The sequence below is a fragment of the Chiloscyllium punctatum genome, chromosome 9 (genome assembly GCF_047496795.1).
Source record: "Chiloscyllium punctatum isolate Juve2018m chromosome 9, sChiPun1.3, whole genome shotgun sequence".
Lineage (NCBI taxonomy): Eukaryota > Metazoa > Chordata > Chondrichthyes > Orectolobiformes > Hemiscylliidae > Chiloscyllium > Chiloscyllium punctatum.
In genome coordinates, this window is record NC_092747.1 from 67,272,558 (window position 1) to 67,284,886 (window position 12,329).

The 12,329-nt window shown below is 39.7% G+C and overlaps 1 protein-coding gene across 9 annotated transcripts in view; it reads right to left on the reverse strand.

Moving 5' to 3' along the window:
* LOC140481473 (disks large homolog 2-like) overlaps nt 1-12,329 on the reverse strand; it is a 956,164-nt gene that overhangs the window by 839,894 nt on the left and 103,941 nt on the right. For 8 of the 9 annotated variants that reach the window (XM_072577706.1, XM_072577705.1, XM_072577704.1 and 5 more), the window contains one exon: nt 7,591-7,730. In XM_072577706.1, coding sequence (XP_072433807.1) covers nt 7,591-7,730 — 140 coding nt within the window. Of the gene's footprint in view, nt 1-7,590; nt 7,757-12,329 lie in introns of all 9 variants that reach the window. The other variant, XM_072577707.1, reaches the window with a different exon arrangement.

Below are 12,329 nucleotides of genomic sequence, written 5' to 3' on the forward strand. Positions count from 1 at the left end.
TAGTAGGGTGACAAAAATTGGACACAACATTCCAAGTGTGGTCTCAGCAGGGACTTGTAAAGCTGCAGCAAAACCTCACGGCTCTTAAACTCAATCCCCTGTTAATGAAAGCCAAAACACCATATGCTTTCTTAACAAACCTATCCACTTGGATTGCACCTATTAGGGATCTGTGTACTTGAACACCAAGATCCTTCTGTTCCTCCACACTGCCAAGAATCCTGTCTTTAATCCTATATTCAGCATTCGAGTTCGACCTTCCAAAATGCATCACTTTGGCTGCCATTTCTTAGCCCAGCTCTGCATCCTGTCTATGTCACGCTGCAGCCTATAGTAGCCCTCTATACTATTAACGGCACCTCCAACCTTTGTGTCATCTGCAAATTTACTAACCCACCCCTCAACATCCTCATCCAAGTCATTTATAAAAACTACAAAGAGCAGAGGCCCAAGAACAGAGCCCTGCGGGACACCACTCACCACTGATCTCCTGGCAGAATACTTTCCATCTACAACCACCCTCTGCCTTCTGTCAGCCAACCAATTCTGAATCCAGACAGCAAAGTCTCCCTGTATCCCATACCTCCTGACTTTGTAAATGAGCCTACCATGGGTAACCTTATCAAATGCCTTGCTGAAGTCCATATACAACACATCCATTGTTCGACTTTCATCGGCCTGTCTTGTCACCCCTCAAAGAACTCAATAAAGATTAATGAGGCATGACCTGCCCTGCACAAAGCTATGCTGACTACCTTTAATCACTCTATGCTTTTACAAATAATCATAAATCCTATCCCTCAGAATTCTTTCCAAAACCTTGCTGACCACAGACATAAAACTGACTGGTCTAAATATCTTTGAATATTAAGTTTGCAATCATGGTCACCCTGCAACCTTGTCTCCAATACAGCTACCAAGTCATCATCATTTTTTCCCATGCTGGCAACATAGCTTTTCTTTTTAATTAACCGCATTCATTAAAAAGGGTCTCCAACTTTAACTTTTACCATTATGAAGTACTGCAATTGCTGTTGAATTCTTCTGTACACATTTATTACTCCTTCCGGTCATACTTTGATCATTGTTTGCCTGTTCATTACCCTGCACACCCCTTCAATTAAACTCTCTTTGTACCTGCCTGCCCACCCAATCCCCACACACATGCATTGAAAACTCCCGTTATTCTCTGAAAACTGCATGTCATCATTTATTCACAACTTTGGCTTCTTACCAATATCTAACCTAATTAAGCCAGGTCAATCTCTGGATTTTCCTTGAACTCTATTCTTGCAGCTTTGTAAGAAGCAAATATCTCTTGTGGCTTTTCAGCTATATTCAAGGCTGGTTTCTTGTAAGCGTTCGCAAATTTGAGATCTTTTCTAAACTGCATGACTGCAACACTCAGTTGTCTAATAATTCTTTGATTGTGGTCTGAGTTCCAACATCTTAGAGGTATTCAACTGCTCTAGAGACTTAACTCAGTTTTGTATGATGACTGTATGTGTTGACGTTACTCTTCAAATGTTACATCCGGTGATGATCAGATTCAGCTTGTGCCAATGCTCTGAACTTTTATGTCTCCAGCACAATTTGTAGCACGATGGCTGGAGCAGGAAGGTCATGCCTCATGGTTTGCATCCATTGTTGTGTTGAAGTCCTCAAGTAAGTAAAGTTGTTCCAACTTGAGGGATTCCAGATATAGCAATGTCAATCACTTTATCTTCTGTAGTGGAGATGAGCAATGGAACGTAGATACATGTGAGGTTAATTGGTGCTGCTTGAATTGAGAAACTGTTGAAGAAAAAGTGTTTGAACCAATTGTCGATGGGGATTATCATTGAACGCAGTAAGTTTCCTAAAATGAAACCTGCAGCTTTCCAATGTGTTTGTTCTGAATTCTTCCCCTGCCAGTTGAATGAATAACATTTTTCTTTTAGTGGTCTGCTGTCAGCGAACCTAGCTTCTTGAAGGGAAGCTATTTCAGTTTTAGCTACACCAAACTTGTCAAAATCTTTTAAAGTCCCCATAGATGCTAGTGACCTAGAGTTGGAGATGTACTGCTACAGGAAGATGAAGATGGGATTGAACTGCCAGTTGGCTTTTTTTTTTAAGAAACTCAACATCCACCAGAGGAAATACTGCATAATCGAAAAAGAACTACTGAGTTTGATACTGGCCTTACAACATTTTGTACGTACGTCACGAACAATATGTTGGAGACGATTGTGTGGACGGATCACAATCCTCTTACATTCTTAGAATGCTTCATGAAACTATTACACTGGAGTCACATGTTACAGACTTTTAACTTAAAAATCGCATATGTTATGGATCATAAGAATGTAATTTCAGATGCATTATCGCAGATTCAATTGATAAAGTTTAGATGAGATTTGTATTTATTTAATGTTTATATATACATGCAGGTATATGGGAAGAAGTTAAGGTGAACTTAGATTTACGTTATCTGTATGTTAGGGTAATGTGCTTAAAGAATATTTTAAAAATGAAGCCATCTTTTCATTATAGTGGTTCATTTTCTCTTAAAGGGGGAGGTGTTATGAAAGTATAAGGGGTACTGTATCTTTAAGAGAGTTAAAGGGACTTAGCAAGAACATAGAGTACTTGATAATTTACAATGCAATATTTGGTCCAGCAGCTAGCAGTATCTGGGTTGCTATGAGGAAAAAAAAACAAATTCAACCTCAGCCAATCAATCAGTTTAAATTATGCCCCAAGATACTAACCTCCAATCAAGCTTAAATTTAGTATTTTGACAATATTGAAACCAATGAAACGATCCGATGCTTTGGGGTATAACACCGGAAAAAATGAATAGTTGGAGGAGAACTGCCAAGCCACCAACATATGCAGACTGCCCAGAGAATAGCTCTCTTAAAGGTAGCTTTATCTATCAATGACCTGTGAAACAGATATCCCTAAGAAGAAGACAGAGGGAGATACAAGGAGAAGATCTAACAACTGGCTAATGTTGAAAATTGAATATTTTGGTAAATCTTAATTAGTGGGTTTTAGCGTACTAGTATTGTAGAAGGGAAGGTAAAAGATAGGTTTAGATAAATGAGTTGTAAATAGTTGTAAGTTAGTTATTCTCTGTTAGACTTTTACAAATTAAAGTTATTAATTTTTACTTTAAATAGTGACTTTTGGGATAGTTCTTTAACTCTCGAATTTTAACAGATTATAGCACGGAGTGAATCTTTTCTGTGTGTCGGGTTTAAATGAGCAGAGGGATTTATCCCATGTCGTAACGCTGCAGAAATATTGGAAACATCGGTCCAAATATTCCAAACTCACTGGATTCAAGAAGTTCGAGCAGAATGGAAAATCACTAATGTTAATAAAATCATTGAGTCATAGAGAGATATACAGCGTGGAAAAGGAGACTTTGGTCCAATTTGTCCATGCCAACCAGATATCCTAAATAAATCTAGCCCCATTTGTCAGCACCTGGCCTGTATCCCTCTAAACTCTTCCTATTCATATACCCATCCAGATGCCTTTGCCTCCACCACTTCCTCTAGCAGCTCATTCCGAGCACCCATCATCCTCTGCATTAAGAAGTTGCCCCTTAGGACCCTTTTAAATCTTTCTCCTCGCACCCGAAACCTATGTCCTCTAGTTCTAGACTCCCCCACCCCAGGGAAAAGACGTTGTCTATTTACCCTATCCATGCCCCTCATGATTTTATAAACCTCTATAAGACCTCAACCTCTGATGCTCCAGGGAAAACAGCCCCAGCATATTCAGCCTCTCCTTACAGTTTCTCCAAAGCTCTGGGTTGAAGTGTATAAATTTAGACATTCTCAAGTTTTTGGTGTGCCATATTGCTCTGGAGAAATGAAGCTGTAAATCGCAATAAAGGTTACCTGACACCTCCCCGCAACTCAGACTCTCATTGGAAAATATGAGATTTAGGGTGTAGGTTTGCTCGCTGAGCTGTAGGTTTGATATCCAGATGTTTCATTACCTGGCTAGGTAACATCAGTGGCGACCTCCAAGTGGAGGTCCTTGGAGGTCGCCACTGATGATGTTACCTAGCCAGGTAATGAAACGTCTGGATATCAAACCTACAGCTCAGTGAGCAAACCTACGCCCTAAACCTCAACCTGAGCTACAAACCTTCACAAACCTTGTGAAAATATGAGATCTAACACTTTTAAAATCTCTACAAACATACAGAGAAACAACAAAATGTGAGTGTCATGGGTGGAGGAGAAAGTATTCGGAAATCACAGTTCAATGGTTTAGGTGAGTCATAAATTCAGGTCCACAGCAGAGAAAAAGGCACTTTAGTCTGTCAAGTCTGCGCCAGTCAAAAAAAACACAACTCTGCTAATCCTGTTTTCCAGCACTTGCAAGCCTTGGAATTGCAATTGCTTTTCTCAATATTTCTTAAATGTTATGAGGGGTTCTCCCTCTAACATCCTTCCCAGCACTGACTTCCACATTCCCACCACCCTCAGTGAAACAAACTCCCCCAGCCCCAGTAATCCTCCTGCCCCATACTTTAAATCGTTGCCCTGGTAATTGATTCTTCCACGAAGAGGAAAACTTTCATCCTTTCTATGCCACCATAATCTTATACATCTCAAATATGTAGCCCCCTCAGTGTCCTGTGCTCAAATGAAAAGGACGCCGGGCTCCCTTCATAACTAAAATGCTCATTATAAAAGTAATCTTCTCCTGCAAGAGAAAGGGCACTGTTCCAGTGGTTGCGTGACACCATGCTTGTGTGAAATCATTGACATTGTTGAATATCTGGAAATGTGTGGAGTCTTGATGATGGTTAGATTGTTAAATATCAGTGGAGTATTTGAAGATGTGAGGTCTGAGTGCCAAAGAGTGCTGTGGAAAAAGTGAATGTTGGCATGGTAGGCACAAGTTGTACTGTGAGTATTTATTCATTCATTCAGCTTGACCACTTACGCAAAGTCACTGAATTTCTTTACCGTCAAGTTGTCTCACCAGATTAGGAGCATTTTGGAATACCAAGTCAGGAACAGTATTACAACATTCAGACAGAAGTCTTCTGTACTGAACCAACAATATATGTGCATCCAAAGTCAGGTAAACAAAGCTCAATGCCAGACCCTTATTAATTTGGAGTGAGGTTCATTCATTTCGGTTTAAGAATACAACATCTTTTTAATAGATCTTATTTCAAGTGTGGCTACATGCTTAAATTAGTTTATTTTCACCATTTTGTTTTGATAATAAGTAAATTGAAAGTGAACAACTTTATTTATTCCACAACTTACAGATTAAACCAGTGCCATGAACTAAATTTTCAATTGAATATTAAATAATGAGGTGATATATTTATAAACAGGTTAATCTTTCAAATCTCAATTCTCTGTTGGTAGAAAAAATGGCCCATAAGGTAAGATTCATGCAATGAACAACAGTGAATGCTTTCAGATTATTTGATGTGATCACCAAGGTAATGAAAAACAGTTAATTTGAACAGAAATAAGAAAAATGATCTAACATGCCTCAACTTGATAGCAGCTTATGCATCATATAGCTAAAATAGGAGCAGAAGTAGAGCATTTAGCCCCTTTAGTCTGTTCTGCCATTCAATACGATAATGTTTGCATTTTGAATTGCACATTCCCATTGACCCTGATAAACTTTGATCTCTATGCTTAGCAAGAATTTATTTTCCTCTTCATAAAAAAATTCAACGACCCTATCTTCAGAACCTAGAGTTCAAAAGTTGTACAATCCTCTTTTCGCCCCGTCCAAAAAAGGCAACTCAATTTTCACTCTAACATTTTTGTGGCTCTTTTGCTAGAACTCTTACATCCCTCTCCACCTCAATGTTGCAATTATTGTAGATTTAAATAATACTCTTTTTTTCACTCTTACTGCCAAAGTCAACAACTGCACATTTTCCAACATCAAATTCCATCGGATCGGCCAGATCTTTGCTCCGTCACTCAAACTATCTATATCTGTCTGTAAATTCTTTGTGCATTGTTCTTAACATACTTTCCTTTCTATCCAGGTGCTGTCTCGAATTCATCTACAATACCTTCTCACACCTCACTGATGTAAACTGTAAGAAGCTGAGGCCCCAACACTGACCCCTGCAGGAATACAGAAGCACATCTGCCAGTCAAATATCCATTTATGCAAACTCTGTTTTCCTGCCAATCAGCCAACCAAATTTGTATCACCACAAGCTTCCATTTTCCACACTAACCTTTGATGTGACACTTTATCAAATGTACTTAGGAAATCCAAATGTAATGATCACGAGACATAATTCACTGACATGAAGTTAACTGTCAAATATAGATTGAACTCTGCACAACTGCATTGATCACGGGACTATCACAACATTGCCTGCTTAGTCAACATCACATCCTGAATAAGCAAAAACCTCCTCCAAACGAACATTGGGATGACCAGAGCCACTCTGATGTTGGCCAACAATTGTATCTACCATCTCTACCTGTTCCACCTGTAGACTCCTTACATTAAATGTTCATGTTCAGTCAGAACAAGAGTTCCAACACTGTATCATAGCTATTATCAAGTTAGTCTATGTCCCCTTCTCAGTGCTGTTCACAAAGCCCCCAAAGTCACAGTCACCTGACAAATATATGCCATAGCCGTAGATCAGACAGAAGCTAAGGCTGCAAAAGAGTGAGATTTGAAGTGAAAGACAGGAGGAGATTTGGCAGAGGATCCTAATGCATAAAGCTACCGTCAAGGATGGAAGGGAGATTGGGTATAAAGTATATTTTTACGTTTACATTTTTGAAAAGACTATAAATATTTTTATTGATCTGTGATAACTACTTAACTGTAAATATATTATTAGTTTGCTTTCATGGCCAAGATATAGAATACAGTCGTTCTCAACTCTGGAAAGGTGGGGGGGCGCTGGTAACTCATACACAGTTAGCTGGCTCTAAATTGTATGATGTACTTTTTTTGGACCCACATCTAAACTTTCATATTATTACCAGCACACACTATTCATGGTACATCAGTATAGCTTTTATCAAAAGTAACCAAACTTATACATGAGAACAGATATTTTCTTTAAAGAAAATCATTAACTTCACTGAAACCAAGACTGGAAGATTGTTGTCTGACTCAATAGGGTAAGCATACATTGCCTTTAATGTGCATTTTTATGCTGACAGGTCATCTCTGTTCTTTAACATTACAAAATGAAAAACAGTTAAGATGTTTCTTCTCGAAGGTACATATTGTTGGGTCAGCCAAGGTATGAGAAAGACAGAAAATCTGACCTCTCCCCATCTGCAACTTTTAGAGTGTCAGTCTAGGTTCTGATGCTCAAAATTATGGAATGGAACTTGAACCCACAACCTTCTGGCACACAGAGTGTTACTCATGCCAGATAATATTAACTTGCCTATAATCAAGGATAATCATGCTCATCTATTTTTTTTCTAAACAAAAGACACAAAAATTTACCATGCTATTGTATCCATCTTGGACTGCAGAATAACGACTCGTGTTATAGATTGATTTAAAGAAACTGGGCAACTCATTTTCTCCAGTATACAACACATTAAAGTTTCTTACCTCTGAGATATTCTTTTGTGTGACCATCACATGGGAATTTCTCCCTTCCCATTCTTCTACCACGTGGTTGACTTCAGCAGTTTTCTGTGCAAAGTTTGTGTGAGAATTCAGTAATGTGACTTCATAGAATTCTTGGATATCTAAAGAAAAAAAACAAACCATTTCTCTGAAAAACAAGATAAATTTAGGAACAATTATTGAAATTTTTAAATTGTCTTTTAGAATTCCATGTTTTGCCAGAATTGATTTCAGAGACTACCAAAGTGACAAGTTTAAATAATTTGTTGATTCAATATATGGCAAGAGAAAAATGTACTACTCCAAATTAGTTATGCTTTTAGGCAAGCCTGCACTTTGTGACTGTTAAGAATGCAATAAAACCAGATAAAAAAATTCCCAATGGGTCTCCAGGCAAGATTTGCACCTTCCTGTGGTGAAGGAAATAACGATTGTGATGACTTAATTGGACAACGGTCTAAATATCAGATTCTTGCCCCTGGGTAAACAATTGGGGTAGTCCTCTCTTCTTGGACAATGAGATCTTACCATCAGGTGTCATGGAAGCTACTTGCACACATCTGCATTCGATTAATTACATAATTTGCCTCATTAACTTCCCCTTCCCAATTAACTTCTTGCAACTAAGAAACTCAATGCTTCAAAACCTGATAATAAAAAAAGCTAGAGAGGACTCCTGTCAAATTTGCTATATTACTTATAGTCGGGGTAAGTCCATGGCTGTATCAGCCATCTTCCTTGGCTACAACCACTACAACTGTGGCAGGTGCCTCCATGGTCTTGGCATGGTATCTATCTGGAGCCTCATTCCACACAACTGAGCAATAACAACATGGCAACCTCAGATATAGGGCATGGTCAGGCAGCACTTGTTCTTTTGCACACAGCCTCAGACAATAGTAACTGGATCTAAGGAAGTGATTTAGCATGCAGATTAGGTCAGCAATCTCTGGCAAGACAGCCAGGATCCCCTTTATTTAACTTCAGATTTATTTAATATTGTCATTTGTACCTAGGTACAGTGAAAAGTGGATAATGGTGCCACATTCCAGCACCATCTTGGATTACAGAATAACTTACTGAATAAAGTTAAAAATCACACAACACCAGGTTATAGTCCAACAGGTTTAATTGGAAGCACACTAGCTTTCGGAGCGACACTCCATCAGGTGATTGTCCAAATCATTACTGAATAAAGACAGTGAGGATAAAAGGGTCCTTCTCAGGCTGACTTGTGAGAACACAAGTGGTGTACCACAATGTTCAGTTTTGGGACCACAACTTTTCATTTATACAGTACTGATCTGGATGAAGGAACTGAGGGCATTCTGACTAAGTTTGACGATGATACAAAGGTAGGTAGAGAGACAGGTAGCATTGAGGAGGCAGGAAGGCTGGAGAAGGATTTGGGCAAGTTAGAAGAGTGGACAAAGTAGTAGCAGATGAAGTACAATGTGGAAAGTGTGAGGTCATGCATCTTGGTAGGAAGATTAGAGGCATGGTAGAAAATGTGGAAAAAATTCAGAAGTATGAAGTGCAAAGAGACTTGGGAGTTCTAGTCCAGGATTCTCACAAGGTAAACTTGCATTGAGTCAGTAGTTAGGATTGTAAATGCAATTATTGCGAGGACTTGAATATAAAAGCAGGGATGTACTCCTGAGGCTCTGGTCAGACCACATTTGGAGCATTGTGTGCAGTTTTGGGCACCATATCTCTGGAAGGATGTACTGGCCCTGGAGCGTGTTCAGAGGATGTTCACAATAATGATCCCAGGCGTGAAAAGCTTAACGTAGGAGGCATGCTTAAGGACTCTGGCTTTATACTCGATGGAGTTTAGAAGGATGAGGGGTGATCGAATTGAAACATACAGAATACTGAATGGCCTGGACAGAGTAGATGTTTAAAAGATGTTTCCATTGGGAGGAGAGACTACAACCAGAGGGCATCGCCTTACAGTAAAGGGAAGACCTTTTAGAATGGAGATAAGGAGAAACTTCTTTAGCCAGAGAGTGGTGATTCTATGGAATTCATTGCCACAGAAGGCTGTGGAGGCCAGGTCATTGAGTATATTTAAGACAGGGAGAAAGCTGGAGAATGGTGTTGAGAAATAACTGAATGGTGGAGCAAAGTCCACGGGCTGAATGGCCTAAGTTCTACTCTTATGTCTTACGGTCTGATTAAACTGTATAAATTGTAAAATACAAAAAAAATTATTAAATGTATATTACTAAAACAGCTTCAAAAGTTTATCTTGCCCCCTCCACAGATTTCACATTCTCTGCTCTTCCAGTCAACGCCATCCGACACCTTCCCTGGGATCATGACAATGTGTTCCTTTTCTGTTGCCATAGCTTCAGTGTCCACTGCCTCAGAGCTGAGATGGTCACATTGTGTGGGCTCCCCACCACCTCTGACACTGGATAGGTCCTGGCTCAGAGGTCATGATTCAGTGCAAAGGGCAGGGCGTCTAACAGCCTCTGGCTCATGAGGTTAAAAAAAAAGTATGGAAAAGGCCAGTGGCTTGTTTCAATAGGAAACACCGAAAAGAACACATATAGTTGTGGCAGTGAGATAATGCATACAATACATTGCTGTGAAAATTCCAGAGAAACTGCACATGGCAACAGTTTCTGTAACAAACACACTGTACATATGATTTGGAGATGTCAGTGTTAGACTGGGGTGTACAAAATTAAAAATCACACAATACCAGGTTATAGTCCAACAGGTTTAATTGGAAGCACACTAGATTTCAGAGCGACGCTCCTTCATCAGGTGATAGTGGAGGGCTCAATCGTAACACAGAATTTATAGCAAAAATTTGCAGTGTGATGTAACTGAAATTATACATTGAAAAATTGATTGTCTGTTAAGCCTTTCATCTGTTAGAATACAGTGATAATTTCACTTCTTTCATGTAAACTGCATGAATTTATGTAAAAACTCTGTTATCTCACTTTTTAGATTAGAATCAATCTAAACATCAGGTCATAGACAGAGAACACGGGGGCTAACACCTTCAACATATTGTCTAGCTATCACCATTGTTAACAGCTAACCCGAGAATGCAACTTTTTAAAAAAAGGGTTTTGTGATTTACACATGAAAGAAGTGAAACTATCACTGTATTCTAACTGATGAAGGGCTTAACAATCAATTTTTCAATGTATAATTTCAGTTACATCACACTGCACATTTTTGCTATAAATTCTGTGTTACGATCAAGCCCTCCACAATCACCTGATGAAGGAGCGTTGCTCCGAAAGCTAGTGTGCGTCCAATTAAACCTGTTGGACTATAACCTGGTGTTGTGTGATTTTTAACATTGTACACTGTACATACTTGAAGAAAATAATGATGTGTGAAAGTTAGTGATGGTATATTTAAATGGAGAGCTCCAGACTACAAACGCCCAGGAAGAAGGCATCGCCATAATCACTTCAGGAGTTGCACTTGATCAATTTCTCATCTGGAATTTGGTAAAAGTCACAAACAAAATCAAATTGCTGGAAAATTTCAGTAGGTCTGGCAGCATCCATGTAGAGAAATAAGAGTTAATGTTTCAATCCAGTCATTCTTTAGAACTTCTGACTTTGACAAAAGTCAATTGAGTAGATGGTCCTACGCAAATCCAGGGATTCATGCTGTTGCAAACTGCGAATTAGGTCTTAGTCAGTCCTTACAGTCAAGTAAAAACAGTTTAAGGTTTTCAGGTTAGTCACTCAACATGCTGCTGCAAGTACAGTTTGACGACTGGACTGTGATCAGTTGGAGCAGTGCTGCCACGTCTTTCCGGGGTTGAGCCACAGCCAGTTGGGGTCAATGCATGGCATTGTCAAGACTGTAGGCATCTCAATTCTGGAGTTTGGCTGCATAACCTTGCTGAGGAAGTGGTCAGAATTACAGGATGGTTTTGCAGATCGTCATAGTGGTGTGTGTGTCTGTGTAGCCTTGAAAGGAGTTTAATGGCTATTCACGGTAATGATCGGTCTGGCCTCATATGGGAAGGCGGAGCAAAACCCAAAGAGCCATGAGTTTTGGACTGAGCTCCTCTCCAGGGCCACTGCAGTGGAATGTGTGAGGTCCTCCTAGCAGCTGCCTATTCTCAAAGGAACATGGACATGCAAGGTGGTTGAACTAACATGAGGAAAGGAAGAATTACTGAAAACTAATTTTAATGCATTATACTGCATTCCTCGTCCTGCCTACACATTGCATGAGAGGGAAAGCAATCTACTTCAATGCGGCTGATATCAGGGCTGCGACCTGCCTTTAATAACACTTGCATAACTCCAGTTTCTCACAAATCTGCTCAACTTAGGAAAGATCAAGAATGATCAAGTTACACGCAGCTATTCTTCTGCTAATCCAAAGATACAGGCACAGAAGACAGCACAAGAAACACATGTCCAACATGAACATCAGCCACCACACGGGCTGCCACATAGCAATCAGAGGGAAAAGCACCAGGACACAATCCACTGTGATAGAGTTCTGGCATGGAACCACATCTACAGACTTAAGTGTAGCTCTTTGCAAATGACCAAAGCGCAGTGCAAAAGAAGACAAAGAATGCCCCAAGCCATCAATCACATCTATACCAACTGGTGGCTGTGAAGCTGCACTCACAAGCACTGAGTCACAATCCCATCCCAGTTCCTCTATCCATAATGTTTTGCCCAGCAGACATTTCAGGGAACAACTGGGGACCTCTGCGGCAT